Source organism: Pimephales promelas, chromosome 6 (genome assembly GCF_988280905.1).
Source record: "Pimephales promelas chromosome 6, fPimPro1.hap1.1, whole genome shotgun sequence".
NCBI classification, from domain to species: Eukaryota; Metazoa; Chordata; class Actinopteri; order Cypriniformes; family Leuciscidae; genus Pimephales; species Pimephales promelas.
The window spans coordinates 9764452-9792360 of record NC_142774.1 but is presented as its reverse complement, the minus strand read 5'-3'; the positions used below and the strand labels follow the sequence as shown (position 1 = coordinate 9792360).

Sequence of the window (27909 nt, the reverse complement as noted above, 5' to 3'; positions counted from 1 at the left end):
CACGAAAACACTTTCTTAACGCTTCTTAGAAGCTCTAAAAGAAGGTATACTTGCAGGGCACAATTGGGTCTGTGTGAGTCGTGGGCTCGTTGCACGTGTCGGCTAGAGGTGCGCCGGTCCGGCGCGCGTGCGTCACGTGAAGCGCGGCCGCGGCGTGTTTGCGCGGCCCGTCCCGACTCGTTCATGGCTGCTTTGTTCCGTGGGGAGTCACGTGGCGTTCGTCGGCATTTAGGCTAGAGGTGCGCCGGTCCGGCGCGCGTGCGTCACGTGAAGCGCGGCCGCGGCGTGTTTGCGCGGCCCGTCCCGACTCGTTCATGGCTGCTTTGTTCCGTGGGGAGTCACGTGGCGTTCGTCGGCATTTAGCGCCAGCGTTTGAAAGGCTGAGAGTCTTTGAGGTTGCGTTACCCGAGGAGATAGTTCGGCAAAGTCCACTCCCTTTCCTGGAAGACGAACTTGGTAGTCCACTTGAGGAAAAGATGAAACTTTTAGACGAACAAAAGGAAAGATCCATGGTTGGATCAGAGTCCCATTAGGTTTACATGTTGAGCGCTGGAAAGTTCAGAAGAGAAGGGGCGGACCTGCGTTCTCACATTTATCACCTTGGAGAAATCCATCCCCTTCCTGTTGGCTTGAGCCAATCGGAGAGTGGATGTTGCACGCGAGAAGCTTTCTTTTGTTCCTCAGCGCGGGCTTCTCGTGGAAGGGGGTGTGTTAAATGAGGGTTTTGCAATAGCAATTTGATCTTCATTGGCAGTACAACGAATTAAAAATACACTTTACTTTACATCTCTATGCATATTCGAGTGTTTCATTCAATAAGCATTCTAGAGATATCAAGGAACATTATGTTATATCAAAGGAATATACACTTATGTTTCGAATGCATGACGAAGGTATTTTTAATTCCTATTTAAACCGTGACCAAACAAAGTTATTTCACTGTGACATGGGGAAGACACATATACATAGAAACCATTGAAAACATTTTGTTGAATGTTTTTAAACACCAAAAGTCCTTCTCTTTGTTCAAAAACATTCCACACATTCCGATGTGTGGGGGAAGTGAAAGGTTTGTGTGTGCGTTTATGTGTTTCAGAACGTCGCCTGGCCAAGATTCCTTACACCGGTCTCTCCCTTAAGCCGTATTAGCCCGCCTATACCATGAGTCAACGAATGACACACCCGCCACGTTGACGCAAAGTATTTTTTTTTTTTCCTTTATTGACAACATTTACATACAAAGTGGCATAGTACAAACCAGTGTAGGCTATGATTAACACGGGAACAGACAGGTCAGAAAGTAAGGTACAAAAACAAAAAAAGATTAAATAAATAAATAAAATAAATAAAGGGGGGATAAAGAGTAAAGTGACAAAGTTTGGAGTAAAGCTAGGGGTTTTCTGTAAGATTAAGGTCATCAACTGATTTAGAAAGCTTAATAGCATTCTTCGTCTTAATACGTCTAAGAGAAGAGAAGTAAAGACACAGCTCCTTATGAAAAATTTAGGAATTTGGCCTGGATTTCATGAATTTGTTTTTATGTATAAAAATGTGAATTTGAAGCCAGGTCATAACGTTTTCCTTTGTTAGAGTAGAAAAATGTAAAACTTTATGGAACAACCAATAATGCAAATCTTCCCATAAAGCATTAACAAAAATACATTCATAAAATAAATGCTCAGTGGTTTCAATATGGTCATCAAAGAATGTGCAATTATTGTGATCCAAACCAAAGTGACATCTCAAAAATTCCGCTGAGGGGTATATTCCATTTTAGATCCTTAAAATGAACCTCCTTCGCTTTTGGTGCAATGGGAAATTTAATAAATTTAGAACTGAGAGTCTTAGCCTCTTTTAAAAAAAAAGCAATTTCTGTGGAAAGAAGGTGGTTATAATTCTTTAAAGGGATAGTTCACTTTGAAATTAATTTTTGATATGTTTTAGCTTTACCTCACGGGAATCCAAGATGCAGCTGTCTTTGTTTCCACAGTATTTTCAGTATTTTGATATTTTTCGGTCAAACCGTTCTTGTCTATCAGTCATATAATGCAGGTCTATGGTCACCACCTCAAAGAGCATGCATAGAGAAGTCATAATTAAACATGATTTAATTATTATTGATGGCCTAAGACATGAAACGAGCGGTTTGTGTGAGAAAACGAATAGTGTTTTTATAGTTTTTATCTCGTGTAACCACAGCCAAGTCCAACTGATCTGAAGGTACGGCCGCTTCGGTCTGCGCATGCGCCGAAAGTGATCACTTGCGCGTGTACGTCACTAAGTTTTTACACAGAGATTTCGTAAGTTTCAAAAGGGGAGTGACAAATTCGGCAGCAAATGTTTCATATACTCATATACATATAGCCGACAGATTAGGGCCGGCGGCAAAAAGAAGCCATGCAGATATATTTTGCTATGGGGACTACATTTTTTTTGTGGAAATTATCTGAATTGAGAGAGTTCAGGAACCAGATAAACTAAAGCTCTGTGATAGTGAGTTTACAAGTAATAAGCACAAGAAAAGAAAAGAAATTTAAATGGTCAAACTAAGTTCTCTTTAATCACTGTTTGGGGTCAGTCTGACCACAATGGACTTTTCCTTCATTTTTTTTTTAAATGTTACCTTTATCTCAGGGGCATGAAACTCTGTGACTTTTCCTAGATAATCTATCTAAACATGCACGAAAATGGTGTGTAAAAAAATGACCGTTTAAGCGGTTAAGCTGTTTAACCCCACATTGAAAATGAATGGGGAAAAAAAAATACTTTTTTAAATTTTGTTTGTCAATGAAATAAAAGTAAATCCATTATACATCTGAAATGTTCTACATAGTTCTACAAAGGTCTGGTCCTAGAGCATGACTAAAAAGTAAAACAAACTTTCTATCTCATACACACACACCCACACACACACACACACACATGTATCATGTATGCATCCTGTTCATTACAGTTTATTGGTGCTGTTGTTTTGTATTATATTGGTTTATTTACTTGGTTTATTACATTTATTTTGTTTTAAAATATCTTCTATTAAATAAATCATTTTTGATAAATAATTTTCTGAATTAAATAGTGTGTGATTACAGTCATGTCTCATTTTGATAACTTGTAATGTTTCTGCAAATGTATGTTTTGCAAAAGCATGCATCTATGCATAGTCTACGCGTCCTCTGAACCCTCATATTTAAAGACGGCTCTGCAGAGGATGACTTCTTTTTAGACACACACACACACAGAGACAGACACACACACACACACACACACGCACACACACACACACACACACACACACACACACCTTTGAAGGGATAGAAAAGTCCTCGGGATACCGCCGCATCTCTGGCAAGACGCCACTTGGATTAGTTGTCTGTTATGTCTTAAGTTCTGGTAATCATGAAGACAAGAAACTTGTAACTTCTTCAAGGTTTATTCAAACCCACAAGCAAGGCAACAGTGCCACATGGTCACATAATTAGACAGCAGGTGCAACAACCATGTGAACTACAGCGCCATCTCCTGTCAAGTACATAAACACAACATTGTCAACAAGGCGAAGTCCACCATTCTTCACTTCTTGCAGCTCTCTCGAGAAAATGTCTGCGCGGCACACACTATAGTTTAGAATGATCATGTTTAGATGTGTCCGTGGTTGATGGCAAACCACCCGTCCAGAGCCAGAGTCTAACCCCGAAGCATCGCGGGGAACATATTCAACGCACTTGGACTTTGCACCATAAAAACAAACACTTGCGTCCCATCATGATTGCCTCTGTCATCTACTAGCTACAAGATGTTTGTTTGATACTTTATTTATCTCAAGGGAAATATCACAGTTTGACATGTCTGTCGTTGGATAGATCCACATGTTGTCATGAATAATTAAGAGACCACGTCTTCTCATAGGATAAGAAAACTCAGTCTCATTAATAATTATGAGAGACACCGATGAGTCGTCAACGGCCACGTCACGTATTAAATCTAACAGATGTTAACATTTTCTTCAATGGTGTTCAACACACATAGGCTACCTCTGTTAAAATCTCGGAAAATTTGGTTTGGGGTTTCATGACCCTTTAACTATAAGAAAAAACAGTTTTCGACTAAACAGCCTAGGTATATTATAAGCCTAACACATGGAGCAATATCCAAAAACTATTTAGATTTAATTATGATCATCATTTAAGTTATTTTTTCTTTAAAAAAAAAAAAAATCCTTTTTCATGTGCCAATTTATGGCCTAGTTATGCAATTGTGCAGTAAATTGGTAGATAACTTTAAAAAACCCCAAAAAACACATTTTACTGTAATTTCCTGTATGTGAACTCCGTGAGCTAGAGAGGGTTAAATGATACCAAGAAGATATACACACATAATAAGAATACAAAGATACACCTAATGCAATATAGAAGTTATTACAAGTACTTAGAGTATTTATTTATTTATTTATTTTGGTAGAGCACAGCTGTTTATGCTCTTCAACCCTTCCACTCTTTGTCTACTTTTATAATCGAACTGTGTCCTTTCCCCATCGTACCATCTCCCAAGACTCTTCACTGCATGGCTTCTCAGAAACTGATGGTATTGCCTCACCATTAATGAATAATGTTTTATATCTAACTATCAAGATGCTCATTGATTTAGAGGGCTTAAATTGCATTTGTGCCCATTCAATATTGTTGGTTAACTTACCCAACAACCGATTAGTGCAGGCTGCTGTTGTAGTCATGGTTGTCATGTCATGTCGCATCCCAGAAGACAAGCGCTCTCCTCCTACTACCAATCTTGATGTCCTAATGAATATTTCCATTGTCATGGTAAAAGCCAGTGGAGAAATGGTGCATCCTGCCATTATTCATGAAAAACCACACTTCAGTACTTCACAATTCACAGTCTTTGTAGGCCTAGTACGTTTTAGCAACGTTAGAATTGTCTTAACTGTTATTGCCCTTTTTGTTTTTATTTTATTTGTATTGCCTGGGACTGTAGGGAGGTTGGTGCCATTTTTATTTGCTATCTCCTGGTTTGTGGTCAGGTTGGGAGTGAGTGTATAGCCTACATTTCTGTTATTTAGGCTATTTGTTAAATTATTTGAGAGGGTTAGTAGAATTTGACACCCAGGTAGACTAAACTTTTGTTTGTTGACATTTCCCCCTTCTTGAGTCTTTATTTCCTCCCTTGCTGGGCAGATCGAGGCTTCATGAAACACTGAAACAGTTCTCAGCAAATGTGCTGTATTCTGTTGAGGCTTCGAAACAATCCGACACCTGTCTCCATGGTGACCGCTAGTGGTCAGACCAGTGTAATTGCAACATAAACTCGGGCCAAACATCCATAAAAACCCCTTTTACAAATGTATTGCAAATGTTTTATTGAAAGAAAAATATTTCAAATGTAATTATCTAATCATCTAACAAGATTATTAAGTATTATGTTATTTTATCAATCATCATGATGTTGTATTTCATAGTTGGTGTGTGTGTGTGTGTGTGTGTGTGTGTGTGTGTGTGTGCGCGTGCGAGTTTGTGTGAATCAGACAGATTTGCTTCGGATATTTGTAATGTTGTATTTCAGTTATTGCTGTGTGTGTTTGTCAGAATGTGTAAGTATATAATAGATTTGGTATGAAGTAGAAATAAATAAATAAATAAACCAGAAAATGCATTCATTTTAGTAATTGAATAGTTGAAATAAAGTCATAGTTTTTGTTGTTTTTTGCACACAAAAAGTGTTCTCATTGTTTGATAAACTAAGATTGAGCCACTGTAGTCACTTGGACTATTTTAACAATGTCTTTAAAAACTTTTCGAGGCCAGCAAGTTTCAGTTCCTCAAGAAGCCTATATGTACTAGTATGCAGGAGTGATCCAGCTCTCAGATTTCATCAAAAATATCTTAATTCATGTTCTGAAGATGAACAAAGGTCTTACGGGGTTGGAACAACATGAGGGTGAGTAAATACTGACAGAATTTTCATTTTTGGGTGAACAAACCCTTTAAATATTGCCTGTAAAGCTCTGCATTGTATATTCCAGTGATGAATAGAGATGGATAGAGTCCTCACTGCAGAACACAAAATCACCTTGTGTATACCTAAACCTACCCATCTCCGCCCCCTGATCCCTAACCCTACCCATCTCCACCCCTTAGATCTTCTTGGATCTTTTTTACTACAATGAGGTGCTACTGGATGGATACAACAACATTCTTATAATGAACAATAGCTTTTATTTATTTTTAACTAGAAATTTTAAAACATTCACAGTGAATTTGTGGAAACATTTCAGTAGGGAGCCATATATTATATTAGATGAAGATAAAGTACATAGAGTGTATAAAAACGTGATCAACACATTCTACATATGTCCCTTAACATTAACTGTACGAGGAAATAAATTGTTTATTTGGAAAACAAGATCATCATCAATTTAAAAGACAGAATTTTCAAATAAATAAAATATCTTAAATAACAGTTTTAAAACAGTTGCAAAGGTCCTGTTTGCCCAGCAATACAGGAAAAAGAATGTATATTTCAAGTGTCAATGTTTTCATCTTGAATATCTCTAGAAGAGACTGTTTCGAGTGGTGTACTGTATGTTGTACGACTGTCTTCTGTGCCAACGTCTTCTGACTGCTGCACAGCATCCACAGAGTAAACACTAAAGACATAAACAGACAAAATGTTAACATCCTCAGAGAGAACACTTTACACTTTAAAAAAAAATGTAATTCAGCTAGACAATTCTAAACCTCATTTAAAAGGCAGATATATAATACATCCCTGCTGTAATGAATCACTTCACTATGCACATATTTGACATTCAAACATCATAAAACTTACGCAAAGCAGAATCCAGCAAGGTATAAGCCCGAGGACAATAGCCACAGGGACAATGATCGCCACAATCCATGCTGCGTTTGTGCCGTTGTTTGAGGTTGTAGTGTTTACAACTGTAGGGAGAACTGTGGTTGGAGAAGGTGTGGCGAGAAAAAGGGAGACCAAGGCAAAACTGCTGATATCATCATCCGAAAAAACATACACAACGTTGGCCTCAATCACGCTGGAATTACTCCTGTGGAGAGATAAAAATGTACAATGAGAAATGAAATATAAATAAAGAAAATAAATGAACTGAATTTACAGTACATCTTCCCTCACCCATGCACCAAAAGCCACCCACTGATATAAACAGATCTCTTAAGAATTCCTGCTCGAAATAAAGGAAAAAATCACAAAACAAGAACTTACTTGAATTTGATATTATTGAAATTAAACTGAGTAGTTGTTGTTTTATTTAGGATCCTGGACACCTGAAGAGAGCAGAAATAAACAGAGATTCATTTGTTTAATCAAGTTAATGCCATTAAAATAAAGCAATTTTAAGTTCAGGGCCAGTGTTTCTAACTCACAAATGTGTTTATATAGGTCTCGATCACTGAGTAGGTTTCATTCCTGAAATCAACTTTCTCAGACATGGATACATTGCTGATTTCAAATCCAAAGTTCAGAGAGAAGGAGGTTTTGTTGATTTCTTTTGGGGGAAAAAAAAACAATAATTATGTAGGCTAACAATTATGGTTATATGTGGCTGATAAAATTTCACTTCTTCATTAATTATTAGGGCACAACAAAGGAACGCAAACTTACCATTATAGGTGACATTCACAGAGCTCACAAGGTCATTCAGTTGTCTTTCTGTGAGGACTCGATTATTAATTTTTAGTTTCATTCCAATTAACAGAGAGTTAGTCAGTTGAAGAACCATACTCTGACTTGGTAAAGTGCCCCGTGTATTAAATACAAGGCTAACATATATAACCACCTTCCCAAGCCTGCAAAAGATGGCACATTCATTTATTTAGATGATTTATTCCATGTCACCATCTATAGTTTTTTTCATGGCAACAAAAAGGTAAAATCCATTCAATACAATATGTTTAACAGTAAGTGTTACAGGAGTGTCAAGATGGAAATTTGCAAAAGAAAATGAGAAATGTAACTGGCATTGCAATTATTGCTCTTACAATGTCGGTGGAGAGGTTGCGCTTGTCGTTATAGTGCTGGCGGTCGTTAAGTCTGTCAAATAAAGGTCTAATTAGTGGAGGAAATCATGCTTTAAATTACAGTATTTGGTGTTTGTGGATAAATGTATTTAAAACATGGCATGGCAGGTGTGGATGTGGTAATACCGCTATTGATTTTGAGAAGTTCCTTGACAAAGGTGCTGTTTGTGTTCAAGTTACTTTCTGAGAAAACATATGAAACGTTGGCCTGAACGATGGTGTTACCATTCCTGTGGGAAGAATAAAACATGAAATGAATATCAAAAGCATACAACCTTTTCTCACAAGCCACCTACTTGCATTCTAAAAACAGCTGCTGACAAATACAGATTGAGACAGTTTTGCTCAAAATAAAGTAAAGAAAACATTCAGAACTTACTTGAAATCAATTTGGCTGATATTAAACTGAGGAGCTGAGGGGTCATTTAGGATCTTAGTAATCTGAAGAGTGGAGTAATAAATATAGAAATTAATGAATTCATTAAGGATAGAATAAATATTCTTTTTCAGGTCAAGTTTCTGAGAAGAAAAAAGAAAAAAACTGTATCAAAGTGTCTCCAACTCACCAACTGGTTTATAGAGTTTTGGATTGAAATGTATGTATCATTCCTGAGTTGAATCTTCTCTGACATGGATACATTGCTGATTTCAAATCCAAATTGGAGAGCATATGAGGTATCATTAATTCCTTAAAAATATATTTAAAAAAAATTAGTTGTGTGGTTATATGTTGCGTGGTAAAACACATTAAGTACACATTCATTTACAGAAGGGTATAATTGACTGACACATTTATTATTTTCCCTGAAAGAAAGCTATTGTTACAGGTCTACACTTTTTACATTATTTGCAATAAAATGTCAAATTTAGAACAAAAAGCAGCCTACAGTGGAGAGAAATACTCACTTATAAAGGTGACATTATAGTTTGACACATCTGACACATCAGTTTGTGTTGAGCCATCTTTAGTGCTTATACGTGGTTTGATCAAAGAGTTGACCAGTTGTAGAACACTAGCCTCACTCGGTATTGAACCCAGTGTTTTAAACACAAGGACAATATTTATATAAACCTTCCCCATCCTACAACAAATGATAAAAAAAACAAAAAAAAAAAACAGGAATGTAAAACCATTCGGACAACAACGGGCTTTTAGGAAATTGAACTGGAATACTTGCTCTTACAAACTACGTGGAGCAGTTGTGCTTGTCAGAGTGGTGGCTGTCGTGAAGACTGTAAAATAAAGTAATGATTAGTTGAGGATGCTTGCGGTTGCACAATTTGGTGTCAGTGGAGCAATTCATTGTGAGTTTTGACATACCCATCAGTGAATGAAGCTCCTTTAGGTAGCTGACTGGTTGAATGACATCTCCATCCTGGAAGGTGTATTCCATACTACCATCAATCTGGTTTGAAGAGCTCCTGGGGGACAAACAGAAGATTACTGTTACAGACATCATTTGTAAAATTCACCTATTTTATATATTGCTTTAAAATCTAAAAATGTGAGAGCAAATAATATAGAATAAGTCAGTTCCCATCTTACGTGAAAACAGATGACATGGGTTTTAAAGTCTGTCTGCTTGGTTCATTCAGAAGAGTGTTCAGCTGCAGGTAAAAATCAATTATTTTATTAAAATCTGGGGTAGATTTGCATCGGATCAAAATATCTAAATGGGTAAATGGTGATTTCTTACCTCATGATTGATAATATCCTGTACTTGCAGGTAGGTGTTGTTTCTAAGGCCAGAGTCCCTTGGCATGATGTGACTCATATTAAACTTAAAGATCACCACATAGGATGTTTCTGAAATTTCTGTTAATAAAGAAATGGTTTAGATTGGCTTTGAGCATGACATTCGCTTTTCTCTCATTTCCATTTAAAATCATTTCAACTTTAAATGATGAAACTTACTCTGATAGGTGAAATTCAGAATCTTCACTGATTCATTGAGCTGTGACTGTCTGGATGTCAGGAGAGAGTTGAGAGCACTGAGGACCAGAGTTTCACTGGGGACTGGAGATGAGGAGTTGAACAACAGCTTGCTTGTGACCACTGCTGAACCAGATCTGTAAAAACAACAACTTTTGTTTAGTATATTTCACATTTGTACAATGAAATTATTGTGAGCTCTCAAAATGGAAAGTCAACACTAACGTTAAGTTTGGAGGAGCCAGCGAGGACCCAGTTGTTGATTTTGGAGACACTGTTGTAGTGATCACTGCAACATTTAAATGTAAAAACAAACAATTAGTCTTTTGTGATTTACAGAAACATATTTTTTTTTTCGTCTTTTAGAATGTTGTATAGCCATAGATCATCATAACTGACATACCTATCTGTGAATGAAGCTCCTTTAGGTAGCTGACTGGTTGAATGACATCTCCATCCTGAAAGGTGTATTCCATACTGCCATTAATCTGGTTTGAAGAGCTCCTGTGGGACAAAGAGAAGATGTTAAATTCATATTGAAAAGGTTTTGACTTTTTTGTGTGTTTTTAATTTCCCATTGCTTTAATAAATTAAAATGTGACAACAGATAAAATAAAGTTTGTATCTTACACAAAGTTGAATGAATTGGCTCTCAATGGTGGACTGGTCGGTTCATTCAGAAGAGTGTTCAGCTGCAGGTGAAAATCAAATAATTCATTAAATTTCATTTAAGGATTTATACTGGACTCAGAAACATTGATTCATTTAATTCTGATTTCTTACTGCATTATTGATGACATCTTGCACTTGGACATAAGTGCTGTTTCTGAGCTCAGGGTCTTCAGACATGCTGATGTTACTCAGTTTAAACGTAATGATGATGGCATAGGCGGTTTCTGAGATTTCTGTTTGGAGAGAGATGTGAAATTTTTTTGGTTAAAAGATTTCCATTCATGAATCTTTGACTAAATACCGTTTCCAAAGCATTTCAACCCTAAATGATGAAACTTACTTTGATAGGTGAAATTCGCCACATCCACTGATTTATTGAGCTGTGACTGTCTGGATGTCAGGAGAGTGTTGAGAGCACTGAGGACCAGAGTTTCACTGGGGACTGGAGATGAGGAGTTGAACAACAGCTTGCTTGTGACCACTGCTGAACCAGATCTGTAAAGAGTACCGCTTTTCATTAATATAGTTCCTTTTTTGATCATAATTTTAGTGCCCGATAAAAGGTTGCAAATAGTTTTGTCAATAGAAAATGAACACTTGCATTGGGCTTGGAGAAGTTGAGGGGACACTGGTTATTTTATCTGAAGACACTGTTGTAGTGGTCAGTTCTACAATGAAAGGCAGAAACACAATAAATCTCAGAGTCAGAGCAAAAAGATTTTTCATTCCTATAGATATATATATATATCGTGAGCTTTGACATACCCATCTGTGAACGAAGCTCATTTAGGAAGCTGACTGGTTGAATGGCATCTCCATCCTGAAAGGTGTATTCCATATTGCCATTAATCTGGTTAGAAGATCTCCTGCAGGAAAAATTTAAAAAAGATATTTGGACAGAGTTTCAATTTATTTGTGCAATACAGATTTATTGAAACATTCAAGCAAATGTAATTATTTTTACTTTTTTGCTTTTTTAACGTTCTGAAATCGAAAACTGAACATAATGAATCTATAATTAGATTCCAAGATAGAAGTAAGATCGCATCTCACGTGAAGTTGGAGGACTTGGGTTCAAAAACTTGTTTCCCAGGTTCATTCAGAAGAGCGTTCAGCTGCAGGAAAAAACAACAAACCATTCATCAAACTCTGTCAAAGATTGGCATTGGAACTAAATCTATTTACAGTGTTCATTTGTATATCTTTACCGCATTATTGATAATATCCTGCAATCTCTGGTCGGTGTTGCCTCTGACATCAGAATCTGCTGGCATGCTGATGTTAATCAGGCTGAATGTAAAGACGACAGCATAGGAGGTTTCTGAGATTTCTGTTTGGAGAGAGATGTGAAATTTTTTTGGTTAAAAGATTTCCATTCATGAATCTTTGACTAAATACTGTTTCCAAAGCATTTCAACCTTAAATGATGAAACTTACTCTGATAGGTGAAATTCGCCACCTCCACTGATTCATTGAGCTGTGACCGTCTGGATGTCAGGAGAGTGTTGAGAGCACTGAGGACCAGAGTTTCACTGGGGACTGGAGATGAGGAGTTGAACAACAGCTTGCTTGTGACCACTGCTGAACCAGATCTGTAAAAACAACAACTTTTGTTTAGTATATTTCACATTTGTACAATGAAATTATTGTGAGCTCTCAAAATGGAAAGTCAACACTAACGTTAGGTTTGGAGGAGCCAGAGAGGACCCAGTTGTTGATTCTGGAGACACTGTTGTAGTGATCACTTCAACAAATAAATGTAAAAACAAACAATTAGTCTTTTGTGATTTACAGAAACATATTTTTTTTTCGTCTTTTAGAATGTTGTATAGCCATAGATCATCGTAATTGACATACCTATCTGTGAATGAAGCTCCTTTAGGTAGCTGACTGGTTGAATGACATCTCCATCCTGAAAGGTGTATTCCATACTGCCATTAATCTGGTTTGAAGAGCTCCTGTGGGACAAAGAGAAGATGTTAAATTCATATTGAAAAGGTTTTGACTTTTTTGTGTGTTTTTAATTTCCCATTGCTTTAATAAATTAAAATGTGACAACAGATAAAATAAAGTTTGTATCTTACACAAAGTTGAATGAATTGGCTCTCAATGGTGGGCTGGTCGGTTCATTCAGAAGAGTGTTCAGCTGCAGGTGAAAATCAAATAATTCATTAAATTTCATTTAAGGATTTATACTGGACTCAGAAACATTGATTCATTTAATTCTGATTTCTTACTGCATTATTGATGACATCTTGCACTTGCACATAAGTGCTGTTTCTGAGCTCAGGGACTTCAGACATGCTGATGTTACTCAGTTTAAACGTAAAGACAACAGCATAGGAGGTTTCTGAGATTTCTGTTTGGAGAGAGATGTGAATTTTTTTTGGTTAAAAGATTTCCATTCATGAATCTTTGACTAAATACCGTTTCCAAAGCATTTCAACCTTAAATGACGAAACTTACTCTGATAGGTGAAATTCGCCACCTCCACTGACTCATTGAGCTGTGACTGTCTGGATGTCAGGAGAGTGTTGAGAGCACTGAGGACCAGAGTTTCACTGGGGACTGGAGATGAGGAGTTGAACAACAGCTTGCTTGTGACCACTGCTGAACCAGATCTGTAAAGAGTACCGATTTCATTAATATAGTTCCTTTTTTTTATGATAATTTGAGTGCCCGATAAAAGGTTGCAAATAGTTTTGTCAATAGAAAATTAACACTTGCATTGGGCTTGGAGAAGTTGAGGGGACACTGGTTATTTTATCTGAAGACACAGTTGTAGTGGTCAGTTCTACAATGAAAGGCAGAAACACAATAAATCTCAGAGTCAGAGCAAAAAGATTTTTCATTCCTATAGATATATATATCGTGAGCTTTGACATACCCATCTGTGAACGAAGCTCATTTAGGAAGCTGACTGGTTGAATGGCATCTCCATCCTGAAAGGTGTATTCCATATTGCCATTAATCTGGTTAGAAGATCTCCTGCAGGAAAAATTTAAAAAAGATATTTGGACAGAGTTTTAATTTATTTGTGCAATACAGATTTATTGAAACATTCAAGCAAATGTAATTATTTTTTACTTTTTTGCTTTTTTAACGTTCTGAAATCGAAAACTGAACATAATGAATCTATAATTAGATTCCGAGATAGAAGTAAGATCGCATCTCACGTGAAGTTGGAGGACTTGGGTTCAAAAACTTGTTTCCCAGGTTCATTCAGAAGAGCGTTCAGCTGCATGAAAAAACAACAAACCATTCATCAAACTCTGTCAAAGATTGGCATTGGAACTAAATCTATTTACAGTGTTCATTTGTATATCTTTACCGCATTATTGATAATATCCTGCAATCTCTGGTCGGTGTTGCCTCTGACATCAGAATCTGCTGGCATGCTGATGTTACTCAGTTTAAACGTAAAGACGACAGCATAGGAGGTTTCTGAGATTTCTGTTTGGAGAGAGATGTGAAATTTTTTTGGTTAAAAGATTTCCATTCATGAATCTTTGACTAAATACCATTTCCAAAGCATTTCAACCTTAAATGATGAAACTTACTTTGATAGGTGAAATTCGCCACCTCCACTGATTCATTGAGCTGTGACTGTCTGGATGTCAGGAGAGTGTTGAGAGCACTGAGGACCAGAGATTCACTGGGGACTGGAGATGAGGAGTTGAACAACAGCTTGCTCGTGACCACTGCTGAACCAGATCTGTAAAAACAACAACTTTTGTTTAGTATATTTCACATTTGTAAAATTAAATTATTGTGAGCTCTCAAAATGGAAAGTCAACACTAACGTTAGGTTTGGAGGAGACAGAGAGGACCCAGTTGTTGATTCTGGAGACACTGTTGTAGTGATCACTTCAGCAATTAAATGTAAAAACAAACAATTAGTCTTTTGTGATTTACAGAAACATATTTTTTTTCGTCTTTTAGAATGTTGTATAGCCATAGATCATCGTAATTGACATACCTATCTGTGAATGAAGCTCCTTTAGGTAGCTGACTGGTTGAATGACATCTCCATCCTGAAAGGTGTATTCCATACTGCCATTAATCTGGTTTGAAGAGCTCCTGTGGGACAAAGAGAAGATGTTAAATTCATATTGAAAAGGTTTTGACTTTTTTGTGTGTTTTTAATTTCCCATTGCTTTAATAAATTAAAATGTGACAACAGATAAAATAAAGTTTGTATCTTACACAAAGTTGAATGAATTGGCTCTCAATGGTGGGCTGGTCGGTTCATTCAGAAGAGTGTTCAGCTGCAGGTGAAAATCAAATAATTCATTAAATTTCATTTAAGGATTTATACTGGACTCAGAAACATTGATTCATTTAATTCTGATTTCTTACTGCATTATTGATGACATCTTGCACTTGCACATAAGTGCTGTTTCTGAGCTCAGGGACTTCAGACATGCTGATGTTACTCAGTTTAAACGTAATGATGATGGCATAGGCGGTTTCTGAGATTTCTGTTTGGAGAGAGATGTGAAATTTTTTTGGTTAAAAGATTTCCATTCATGAATCTTTGACTAAATACCGTTTCCAAAGCATTTCAACCCTAAATGATGAAACTTACTTTGATAGGTGAAATTCGCCACCTCCACTGATTCATTGAGCTGTGACTGTCTGGATGTCAGGAGAGAGTTGAGAGCACTGAGGACCAGAGTTTCACTGGGGACTGGAGATGAGGAGTTGAACAACAGCTTGCTTGTGACCACTGCTGAACCAGATCTGTAAAGAGTACCGCTTTTCATTAATATAGTTCCTTTTTTTATCATAATTTTAGTGTCCGATAAAAGGTTGCAAATAGTTTTGTCAATAGAAAATTAACACTTGCATTGGGCTTGGAGAAGTTGAGGGGACACTGGTTATTTTATCTGAAGACACAGTTGTAGTGGTCAGTTCTACAATGAAAGGCAGAAACACAATAAATCTCAGAGTCAGAGCAAAAAGATTTTTCATTCCTATAGATATATATATATATCGTGAGCTTTGACATACCCATCTGTGAACGAAGCTCATTTAGGAAGCTGACTGGTTGAATGGCATCTCCATCCTGAAAGGTGTATTCCATATTGCCATTAATCTGGTTAGAAGATCTCCTGCGGGAAAAAATTAAAAAAGATATTTGGACAGAGTTTCAATTTATTTGTGCAATACAGATTTATTGAAACATTCAAGCAAATGTAATTATTTTTACTTTTTTGCTTTTTTAACGTTCTGAAATCGAAAACTGAACATAATGAATCTATAATTAGATTCCAAGATAGAAGTAAGATCGCATCTCACGTGAAGTTGGAGGACTTGGGTTCAAAAACTTGTTTCCCAGGTTCATTCAGAAGAGCGTTCAGCTGCAGGAAAAAACAACAAACCATTCATCAAACTCTGTCAAAGATTGGCATTGGAACTAAATCTATTTACAGTGTTCATTTGTATATCTTTACCGCATTATTGATAATATCCTGCAATCTCTGGTCGGTGTTGCCTCTGACATCAGAATCTGCTGGCATGCTTATGTTAATCAGGCTAAATGTAAAGACAACAGCATAGGAGGTTTCTGAGATTTCTGTTTGGAGAGAGATGTGAAATTTTTTTTGGTTAAAAGATTTCCATTCATGAATCTTTGACTAAATACCGTTTCCAAAGCATTTCAACCTTAAATGATGAAACTTACTTTGATAGGTGAAATTCGCCACCTCCACTGACTCATTGAGCTGTGACTGTCTGGATGTCAGGAGAGTGTTGAGAGCACTGAGGACCAGAGATTCACTGGGGACTGGAGATGAGGAGTTGAACAACAGCTTGCTCGTGACCACTGCTGAACCAGATCTGTAAAAACAACAACTTTTGTTTAGTATATTTCACATTTGTACAATGAAATTATTGTGAGCTCTCAAAATGGAAAGTCAACACTAACGTTAGGTTTGGAGGAGCCAGCGAGGACCCAGTTGTTGATTCTGGAGACACTGTTGTAGTGATCACTGCAACATTTAAATGTAAAAACAAACAATTAGTCTTTTGAGATTTACAGAAACATATTTTTTTTTTGTCTTTTAGAATGTTGTATAGCCATAGATCATCATAACTGACATACCTATCTGTGAATGAAGCTCCTTTAGGTAGCTGACTGGTTGAATGACATCTCCATCCTGAAAGGTGTATTCCATACTGCCATTAATCTGGTTTGAAGAGCTCCTGTGGGACAAAGAGAAGATGTTAAATTCATATTGAAAAGGTTTTGACTTTTTTGTGTGTTTTTAATTTCCCATTGCTTTAATAAATTAAAATGTGACAACAGATAAAATAAAGTTTGTATCTTACACAAAGTTGAATGAATTGGCTCTCAATGGTGGGCTGGTCGGTTCATTCAGAAGAGTGTTCAGCTGCAGGTGAAAATCAAATAATTCATTACATTTCATTTAAGGATTTCTACTGGACTCAGAAACATTGATTCATTTAATTCTGATTTCTTACTGCATTATTGATGACATCTTGCACTTGCACGTAAGTGCTGTTTCTGAGCTCAGGGACTTCAGACATGCTGATGTTACTCAGTTTGAACGTAAAGACGACAGCATAGGAGGTTTCTGAGATTTCTGTTTGGAGAGAGATGTGAATTTTTTTGGTTAAAAGATTTCCATTCATGAATCTTTGACTAAATACCGTTTCCAAAGCATTTCAACCTTAAATGATGAAACTTACTCTGATAGGTGAAATTCGCCACATCCACTGATTTATTGAGCTGTGACTGTCTGGATGTCAGGAGAGAGTTGAGAGCACTGAGGACCAGAGTTTCACTGGGGACTGGAGATGAGGAGTTGAACAACAGCTTGCTCGTGACCACTGCTGAACCAGATCTGTAAAGAGTACCGATTTCATTAATATAGTTCCTTTTTTTATCATAATTTTAGTGCCCGATAAAAGGTTGCAAATAGTTTTGTCAATAGAAAATTAACACTTGCATTGGGCTTGGAGAAGTTGAGGGGACACTGGTTATTTTATCTGAAGACACTGTTGTAGTGGTCAGTTCTACAATGAAAGGCAGAAACACAATAAATCTCAGAGTCAGAGCAAAAAGATTTTTCATTCCTATATATATATATATATATATATATATATATCGTGAGCTTTGACATACCCATCTGTGAACGAAGCTCATTTAGGAAGCTGACTGGTTGAATGGCATCTCCATCCTGAAAGGTGTATTCCATATTGCCATTAATCTGGTTAGAAAATCTCCTGCGGGAAAAAATTAAAAAAGATATTTGGACAGAGTTTCAATTTATTTGTGCAATACAGATTTATTGAAACATTCAAGCAAATGTAATTATTTTTTACTTTTTTGCTTTTTTAACGTTCTGAAATCGAAAACTGAACATAATGAATCTATAATTAGATTCCAAGATAGAAGTAAGATCGCATCTCACGTGAAGTTGGAGGACTTGGGTTCAAAAACTTGTTTCCCAGGTTCATTCAGAAGAGCGTTCAGCTGCAGGAAAAAACAACAAACCATTCATCAAACTCTGTCAAAGATTGGCATTGGAACTAAATCTATTTACAGTGTTCATTTGTATATCTTTACCGCATTATTGATAATATCCTGCAATCTCTGGTCGGTGTTGCCTCTGACATCAGAATCTGCTGGCATGCTGATGTTAATCAGGCTGAATGTAAAGACGACAGCATAGGAGGTTTCTGAGATTTCTGTTTGGAGAGAGATGTGACATTTTTCTGGTTAAAAGATTTCCATTCATGAATCTTTGACTAAATACCGTTTACAAAGCATTTCAACCTTAAATGAAGAAACTTACTTTGATAGGTGAAATTCGCCACCTCCACTGACTCATTGAGCTGTGACCGTCTGGATGTCAGGAGAGTGTTGAGAGCACTGAGGACCAGAGTTTCACTGGGGACTGGAGATGAGGAGTTGAACAACAGCTTGCTTGTGACCACTGCTGAACCAGATCTGTAAAAACAAAAACTTTTGTTTAGTATATTTCACATTTGTACAATGAAATTATTGTGAGCTCTCAAAATGGAAAGTCAACACTAACGTTAGGTTTGGAGGAGCCAGAGAGGACCCAGTTGTTGATTCTGGAGACACTGTTGTAGTGATCACTTCAGCAATTAAATGTAAAAACAAACAATTAGTCTTTTGTGATTTACAGAAACATTTTTTTTTTCATCTTTTAGAATGTTGTATAGCCATAGATCATCGTAATTGACATACCTATCTGTGAATGAAGCTCCTTTAGGTAGCTGACTGGTTGAATGACATCTCCATCCTGAAAGGTGTATTCCATACTGCCATTAATCTGGTTTGAAGAGCTCCTGTGGGACAAAGAGAAGATATCTGTTAAATTCATATTGAAAAGGTTTTGACTTTTTTGTGTTTTTAATTTCCCATTGCTTTAATAAATTAAAATGTGACAACAGATAAAATACAGTTTGTATCTTACACAAAGTTGGATGAATTGGCTCTCAATGGTGGACTGGTCGGTTCATTCAGAAGAGTGTTCAGCTGCAGGTGAAAATCAAATAATTCATTAAATTTCATTTAAGGATTTCATACTGGACTCAGAAACATTGATTAATTCAATTCTGATTTCTTACTGCATTATTGATGACATCTTGCACTTGGACATAAGTGCTGTTTCTGAGCTCAGGGACTTCAGACATGCTGATGTTACTCAGTTTAAACGTAATGATGATGGCATAGGCGGTTTCTGAGATTTCTGTTTGGAAATAAAGGTATGTTCATATTTGTCCACACATTGGCAGTCTTGACTGTTTAACGTGGTTATTCTCATTTCAAATCATTTTCAATTCAATATGGTGAAACTTACTCTTATAGGTGAAATTCGCCACCTCCACTGATTCACTGAGCTGTGACTGTCTGGATGTCAGGAGAGTGTTGAGAGCACTGAGGACCAGAGTTTCACTGGGGACTGGAGATGAGGAGTTAAACAGCAGCTTGCTCGTGACCACTGCTGTTGTTTGAGTTGTTGCAATGTTTGCAGTTGTAGTAGCTCCAGATTCAGTCATTGGAGTCTCAATTGTAGTTGGGGAGGCACCAGTTGTAGACATTGACAATGAAATAGTGGTTTCTTGAGGAACAATCATGAGAGTCGATGTACTGGTTGTAGTGGTCGCTAAAGACGCTTCAATTGTATTTGGACCTGGATTCTGTGTCGCTGAAATTTGAGTGGCATTTTGTAAAGATGTTGTCACAAATGTTGTAATTTCTGATAATATTGGCATGGTTGTGGTAGTGAAAAATGTTGTTGTGGTAGCAGGTCTGGTTGTTGTCGTGAAAAGTGAAGAAGTTGAAGATATTTCTGTGGTTGGAGAAGCATTTTCTGTTGCTGGAGGTGCAGTTGTAGGTTCTGAGAATATGGGATTATTTGTGGGGGTCATAGATGTGGTTGTTGAAGCTTCAGCTGTTGAAGGTTGTGTTGTTGTTGTTGATGGAGTAGCATTTGTTGCTGTTGAAGGTGCTGCTGTAGTTGGTGAGGATATGAGTGTGGTTGTGGGGGTCACAGCTGTGGTTGTTGTAGCTTCAGTTGTTATTGTTGATGATGGTGTCCCTGTTGGAGAAGTATTTTCTGTTGCTGGAGGTGCAGTTGTAGGTTCTGGGAATACAGGCATGGTTGTTGGGTTCACAGCTGTGGTTGTTGTAGCTTCAGCTGTTGAAGTTTGTGTTGTTGATGGAGCAGCATTTGTTGCTGTTGAAGGTTCTGCTGTAGTTGGTGAGGATATGAGTGTGGTTGTGGGGTTCACAGCTGTGGTTGTTGTAGTTTCAGTTGTTATTGTTGATGATGGTGTCTCTGTTGGAGAAGTATTTTCTGTTGCTGGAGGTGCAGTTGTAGGTTCTGAGAATATGGGATTATTTGTGGGGGTCACAGATGTGGTTGTTGAAGCTTCAGCTGTTGAAGGTTGTGTTGTTGTTGTTGATGGAGTAGCATTTGTTGCTGTTGAAGGTGCTGCTGTAGTTGGTGAGGATATGAGTGTGGTTGTGGGGGTCACAGCTGTGGTTGTTGTAGTTTCAGTTGTTATTGTTGATGATGGTGTCCCTGTTGGAGAAGTATTTTCTGATGCTGGAGGTGCAGTTGAAGATTCTGAGAATACAGGATTATTTGTGGGGGTCACAGATGTGGTTGTTGAAGCTTCAGCTGTTGAAGGTTGTGTTGTTAATGGAGCAGCATTTGTTGCTGTTGAAGGTGCTGCTGTAGTTGGTGAGGATATGAGTGTGGTTGTGGGGGTCACAGCTGTGGTTGTTGTAGCTTCAGTTGTTATTGTTGATGATGGTGTCCCTGTTGGAGAAGTATTTTCTGTTGCTGGAGGTGCAGTTGTAGGTTCTGGGAATACAGGCATGGTTGTTGGGTTCACAGCTGTGGTTGTTGTAGCTTCAGCTGTTGAAGTTTGTGTTGTTGATGGAGTAGCATTTGTTGCTGTTGAAGGTGCTGCTGTATTTGGTGAGGATATGAGTGTGGTTGTGGGGGTCACAGCTGTGGTTGTTGTAGTTTCAGTTGTTATTGTTGATGATGGTGTCCCTGTTGGAACAGTATTTTCTGTGGCTGGAGGTGCAGTTGTAGGTTCTGGGAATACAGGCATGGTTGTTGGGTTCACAGCTGTGGTTGTTGTAGCTTCAGTTGTTATTGTTGATGATGGTGTCTCTGTTGGAGAAGTATTTTCTGATGCTGGAGGTGCAGTTGAAGATTCTGAGAATATGGGATTATTTGTGGGGTTCACAGCTCTGGTTGTAGAAGCTTCAGCTGTTGAAGGTTGTGTTGTTGATGGAGCAGCATTTGTTGTTGTTGAAGGTGCTGCTGTAGTTGGTGAGGATATGAGTGTGGTTGTGGGGGTCATTACTGTGGTTGTATAAGATTCAGTTGTTATTGTTGAAGATGGTGTCTCTGTTGGAGCAGTATTGTCTGTGGCTGGAGGTGCAGTTGTTTGTTCTGGGAATACAGACATGGTTGTTGGGTTCACAGCTGTGGTTGTTGAAGCTTCAGTTGTTGAAAATTGAGCTGTTGTTGTTGATGGAGCAGCATTTGTTGCTGTAGTTGGTGAGGATGTGACTGTGGTTGGTGGTATCATTGCTGTGTTTGTAGATTCTTCCTTTGTTAATGTGGAAGCGGCTGAATCTGTGGTTGTTGAAGATTCAGTTTCTGTTGTCATTGAAGATGACACTGTGTTTGAACTAGTAACTGCTGTTAGAAGTTCTGTAGAAGCTTCAGTTGTTCTTGAAGATACCGTTGATGTTGAATCGGTAGTTGGAGAAGGTGTAGTTGTGAAAGTCACAGCTGTACATTTTTGATATGGTTTGGGTGTCATAGCTGTGGTAATGGGTGCTTTAGTTTTTATTATACAAACTTCACTGGTTGTTTGGGAAACCGGTGTTGTTGGTGCAGTTGTAGTTGGGGATGATGTACCTCCACAAACGGTACACCATACACATACTGTCAAGAAAAAAGAAACAAAGATATGTCATCATTACCATCATTAATATTTTATTTTATTTATTTATTTTTTGATATGGATGAATATTATTTAATAACATTATCAAATATCTATATACTACTCTTATCTATAAGAGTATACTTACATATGGTGAAAAAAACTGTCCATCTGGCATTTTTGGAAATGAAACACTCCCTAAAATAGGAAGAAAAAAACAACAACAAAAAAAAAACATCTAGTTTATGTCTTTAAGCAATTTCAAAACATTAACATTCAAAGAGCTTCATGAGTTAAGTGCTATATTGTTTATGTTGCAGAATTAGCGATCTTTAAATAATTCACCTTTGTAGTAATAAATCTATGTAGTAAACTTTCCTTTAGAGAAGATTTAAAGAACTAAAATTATATTTTTTAAAAAATTTCAGATTTTCAGTAGTCTCAGCCTCAGGCGTCACGCCCACGGAACGTTGGCTAGCTGTCAGTCTGAAGGTATATGGCTACACGAGACTAGGTTTTCAGAGAAACTGAAACACTTTAATTTTTTTTTTTTTTTAATTCTGTCACAAACACAGTAGATCTGAAAAGGTTTAAACTGAGGCATCAATGACAAACATACTTTTATCATTCTAAAAAGCCAGGTCGAACTACATGGATCACTTTTCAAAGCACTTTTGTATTTTTTGTATGCTTATTTCTCAAAATGTCCACCTATGTTGAAATATTTATCATGACATATTTGCATGTCATTGTCTGAAGCAGCTCATTTGGGATTTGGAATGTATACAGTTATATTGGTTCTCATTCCCTGGCAATCAAACTCATGGTCTTGTTATCAAGTGAAATTGTTTGTGCTACAGGAATGCACAGAGCTTTCAAACAAACATTGAAACAGATTAAGTGTGAACTACAGACAATAAGACATAAGGCACTGCAGTGCCATCCCAATCCGCATTACATTAATACTTGGTAGATATCAAGCACGTCACAATGTAACTGTATGAGTTTCAGATTCATGATATATTTTGCAGTAGTTCTGTAAAATAAAGTAAATAGTCATTATTCAGAAGAGCTAAACTTTGAATTAGTCACACAACTCTCATTTTTCAAATTTAGAATGAAAGCTGTTCCCAATTAACACCAGATGATGAAAAAAGAGATTTGTTTAATTTTCTATAGACTAATCAGGTCATGACGCAAATTATACATTTGATGTGTATTCATGGGCTTTCTATGACCATCACATGCTAATGTTATTGAAGTCCATTGGTTTTTCTATTTGTCATTTTAGGTTTCAAAAGGCTGCCCATGTGCGCCCTCTTTTGATAACCAAATAATTTATATGGCCTCAATACACACTTCTGCTAAATACAGTGGACTATACCCAACAACCTACAGTATATGCCAAATGTTACAAATACCACTGCATCGCATTTGTTGGACTTTAGTTAACTTCAGGAGAATAGCTTATTTAGGGCTAATAGGGTTGGCTGCCTCTGCTTGACGTTGACGACTAGTTGACGACTAGTGGTGTATGCTTCTTTTGTTTGTTCGGGTTGGACTTCTTTCAACATGTTTGTTGCTTAACATAAAACATATGCTGCTCCTACTTGTTGCTACCTGTTGTCTATGTTTCCTGCATCTTATTTTTTTATTCACTGAATGAATGAAATGACTCGAAAAAAAGATCTATTCATTTTGACGAACAAGTTCGAACAGGAGAGTCGTGAACGCGCATCACAGAACAGAGCAAGGTGAGCATTTATGCTTATAAAACTTAAACTTTTTTTTATCTATTTTTGAAATGACCCTTACATAAGACCCTTATTCATCATCTGAGTGCAATTTAAATCAATTTGAAGCTGCACTGAAACTGTCATTTGGACCATGAAACTCTCGGAGTCCATTGAAGTCCATTATATGAAGAAAAATCCTGTAATGTTTTCATCAAAAACCTTAATTTCTTTTCGACTGAAGAAAGAAAGACATAGACATCTTGGATGACATGGGGTGAGTACATTATCGGAATGTACTCAGCATGTACGTTTTTTTTTTTTTTTTAAAGTGAACTAATCATTTAACTATTGATCTATTTATGATTATTTATTTAGTTAGGCCTACTTGCACAGCCGATCCTCCCTACACGCACACTACAAGTTGAGTAGGCCCCGCAAATAATTAAAGTCCAAAGGTCAAAGCGCGTCAATCAAAGTTTACAATATCGATGAGATAATTAAGCGGAACTATCCTTCTGGTCACGAAAAGAGAGACAATGGGGACCAGTTACCAGTAGGCCTATATGGGTGGTATGGCACTCAGTTTTAGACTCAATAATGTGCTTTGCAATGCCTGAAATGTAGTCTGAAGTTCCTGTACAGCTGCTAAAATCGTGGAAGCCTGGGTGTAAACCACTGTTTCATCAGCATATAAATGTAATTTGGCTTGAACATCTCTATCCAAATCATTTATAAAAATTGAAAACAAAACAGGTCCTAAGATTGATCCTTGAGGCGCACCTTTGGTTATCTCAAGAAAATCAGATTTATAACCTTCAGCATAAACACATTGAGTACGATCTACAAAATAATTTTGGAACCATGCAACAGCCTTCTCACTTAAACCAACTGAACGTAATTTTGTCAATAACAATTTATGATCAACTGAATCAAATGGCTTAGAAAGATCAACAAATAATGCAGCAGCAGCGTGTTGCTTCTTATCTAAGGCCCCAATAATATCATTTATCACTAATGTAGCAGCAGTGATAGTGCTATGGCCACTTCTGAACCCTGACTGAAAATTATTTAAGATGTTTTTGTCAGCTAAATACTGTTTTAACTGCACATTCACAAATGATTCCAAGATCTTTACAGTCCCAATTCATATCACCCATAACAAATAAATTCAGAGTCATTAATATTAGGCCTATGTAATATTTTGCATAGAGTTTGGAAAGCATCATTTGAAGCAGACGGAGATCTATAGCACCCAACTACTGTAATAGCAGCATCTTTTGATATATTCACTTTCACAGTCAGAATTTCAAACTGTTTAGCTTTAGTTAGTGACAGGGCTACAGAGCTTATAAACTTAAATTTCACATAAATGGCAACCCCACCTCCGTTGCCAACCCGATCAGTTCTATAAACTTTAAAACCTTCAACAGAAATACGTTCATCAGACACAGATTTTTTAAGACAGGTTTCAGAGATAATAATGAAATCAGCATTCCTTGTATTAGCCCACATCTTAATATCCATTTTAGGGACAAGGCTTCAAATGTTTAAATGTATAAAACCAAGGCCATGTCTGCTTTTGAATTCTGAAGGAGTGGCTAAGAATTGTAAAGTGTTAGGAAGACCAGGAACAAGAACGCATTCTCGGGCTGGGAACAAATAATAACCATCTCGATTCTCGATTATTGCTTTTATCATTTAAAACACACAGTGGCATGTAATGACAAGCCATTTTAGCTTTTAGTAATTCACAGGATGTATTTTTGATATGGGTAATCAAATGTGTACTATTTAAGACGTGAATTAGTGATAATCAAATAAAATGTCTATTTCTGATATCAGGAATTACATTTTCATTAGTACTAACTAAATGAGGGAGGAATGTAGTGGTAGAACTGGGGTGCCAGGTGTGACTGTGTGGCAATTTTAAATGGTTTACATGGTTAATGGGTCAGGACAGGAGGGCCCCTAAACAGATTTTTGAGGGAGGTCAGGAACGGCTCTGCTTACTAACTACTATGTAGCCAAAACTACTATGTAGCCAACTTACAAAAAAAAAAAAAAAAAAGTAGACTACACTGTGTTCACATTGTATTGCCAAACACTTTGGCTGCTATTGATGTGGGATACAGGCCAAACAGTGTAATCATATGTAATTATGGAATTACAGTGTTATTGCATATGTAATTACAGAAATTAATTACAGCTACATGCAGTTATTTTTAAGTACAAAAAAACATGGATGTAGGCTACACAAGGAGTGCATTGTGTCAATGTATTAATTTAAAGGGTTAGTTTGGTATTTTTACACTTAAAGCACTGTTTTAAGATTGTTTCTGATTAAATAGAACATAAAGATTGACAATTGGACCAATGCTACTGTCCCGAGAATTTTAGGTTTACAATGGTCGTCTATGTGCACTGGAACAATCATAAAACTCATTAAACTTTAGTTTACAAAGACGTGAAACTCACCGAATGGTCTGGGGTGTTCACTGATCTGCTCACACAAAAATCGATGCAAAAGATGCTTTCCAACAGGTTTTATCATAGTTTTTGTAACAAGTCAAGTCAGTGGAGTCGAAACGATCTAATTTCATTTTCATCAGAAACGATCTAAAAACAGGGCTTTAAGTGTAAAATAACCCCTGACAAACTTTGATTTCCCAGTTAAATATGTGATCCAATGTTTACAATGCACTTTAACGCTTTGGTACTCCATTTAAATTTCAAGTCATATTAAAAATTTAATTGTAATTTAAAAGGAAATCATATACCATATGTACACATTGAATAAAGTATTATATTGTATTATAAGCTACATTATGTCAATCATTTCATACGTAAGGTTTAACCTACCTCCATATGCTGTTCAAAGTCATAACCATGTGGTATTGCAGAGCTCTATGTGATTTGTCTTCTTAGATAAAAAGTGAAAAACTGAATAGTGCAGTTTTGGGTGATACTATATTAAAGGCAGATTGACGTCTGTAGGGTGTGGTAAAAAGTGTAGCTCAGTGACCAAACCCTGTAGTGCGCAATACAGAAGCATACTGAAGGAATTCTTCACAATGAAGGGTGTAAATACAATGCTGATTACTACAAGGTGAATGTCAAGAATTCATTTCTGTTTGGATGATAAATGGTGAATTGGTTACAACAAAGAGTCTATTTTGATGAAAGATAAGTAAATAAATATTAGGTGAAATAAACCTATAAAAGAATTTATGAAATGGATGAACAATAAACCAGAATAAATCTGATATTATTCGCTACACACATTACATAATCAGTCCTAGTCCCTAACTGTTAAAAAAGCCTTTAACCCTCCTGTTGTCCTCAAATCTGATGACATTTTTTTATCAATCAATTTGGCCCCAGTAATTTAAACCTCCACAACATTATAATTATTTTTCTTTCAGCCCATTCTCACTTCCAAGGCGTCACCTAACTGACGCCTTGGGAAGAATTTGGACATGCTTCAATATCTGAAGCTTTAGGCGCCCTTTAGCGTCAGTTAGATGACGCCCTAGGATCGCGTGTACCCTACCCCCACCCCACACCTAAACCTAACCGCGTCCTCTAACTGACGCTTTCCTTTAGCGTCAGTTAGATGACGCCGTAGGATCGCGTCATGTAAGTGACGCTAAAGGGCGCCTAAAACGTCAAATATTGAAGCATGGTCAAAGGTGACGCCTTGGGGTGAGAATGCGTTGTTTCTTTACAAAGGTTTGTCTCAGTTAATTTATGTCTTTGTTGACTACTTAAGTAACCGTTTAGGCGGGGTGGGGAGGGGGGTGGTGGGTGTACGTATGTCGACTTAACCCCTTATCTGTCATCCAACCCCCCCCCCCCCCACCCCCCCCCCAATTGAGAATGGGGGTTAAAATGCACTATTCACACTCAAATGGTTGTAATTCAAGAATGCTTTGGAATATACACCCAAGTTTGGTCTTGTTTTAAAGAAAACAATCAGCCGATTATTGCTGAAGTGAAAACACTTCAAAAAATGAAAGTATGAAAAGTACAGTAA

General features: G+C 37.1%; 1 protein-coding gene across 1 annotated transcript in view; it reads right to left on the bottom strand.

The window, feature by feature from the left end:
• The window catches only part of LOC120459352 (uncharacterized), a 93905-nt gene extending 67141 nt beyond the window's left edge, over window positions 1-26764 (bottom strand). Inside the window, 47 exon segments of the mRNA XM_089132657.1 lie at window positions 8160-8293; window positions 8443-8504; window positions 8630-8751; window positions 8970-9145; window positions 9248-9296; window positions 9385-9485; window positions 9610-9671; window positions 9761-9879; window positions 9979-10133; window positions 10222-10285; window positions 10361-10500; window positions 10627-10688; window positions 10780-10901; window positions 11009-11163; window positions 11270-11336; window positions 11434-11534; window positions 11722-11783; window positions 11877-11998; window positions 12106-12260; window positions 12349-12412; window positions 12526-12626; window positions 12753-12814; window positions 12906-13027; window positions 13135-13289; window positions 13396-13462; window positions 13556-13656; window positions 13845-13906; window positions 14000-14121; window positions 14229-14383; window positions 14472-14535; window positions 14648-14748; window positions 14875-14936; window positions 15028-15149; window positions 16355-16509; window positions 16598-16661; window positions 16775-16875; window positions 17002-17063; window positions 17155-17276; window positions 17383-17537; window positions 17643-17709; window positions 17819-17919; window positions 19140-19201; window positions 19294-19415; window positions 19527-19709; window positions 19755-22142; window positions 22289-22338; window positions 26736-26764. Coding sequence (XP_088988783.1) covers window positions 8160-8293; window positions 8443-8504; window positions 8630-8751; window positions 8970-9145; window positions 9248-9296; window positions 9385-9485; window positions 9610-9671; window positions 9761-9879; window positions 9979-10133; window positions 10222-10285; window positions 10361-10500; window positions 10627-10688; window positions 10780-10901; window positions 11009-11163; window positions 11270-11336; window positions 11434-11534; window positions 11722-11783; window positions 11877-11998; window positions 12106-12260; window positions 12349-12412; window positions 12526-12626; window positions 12753-12814; window positions 12906-13027; window positions 13135-13289; window positions 13396-13462; window positions 13556-13656; window positions 13845-13906; window positions 14000-14121; window positions 14229-14383; window positions 14472-14535; window positions 14648-14748; window positions 14875-14936; window positions 15028-15149; window positions 16355-16509; window positions 16598-16661; window positions 16775-16875; window positions 17002-17063; window positions 17155-17276; window positions 17383-17537; window positions 17643-17709; window positions 17819-17919; window positions 19140-19201; window positions 19294-19415; window positions 19527-19709; window positions 19755-22142; window positions 22289-22338; window positions 26736-26764 — 7051 coding nt within the window.
• Window positions 26765-27909: the final 1145 nt, after the last annotated feature.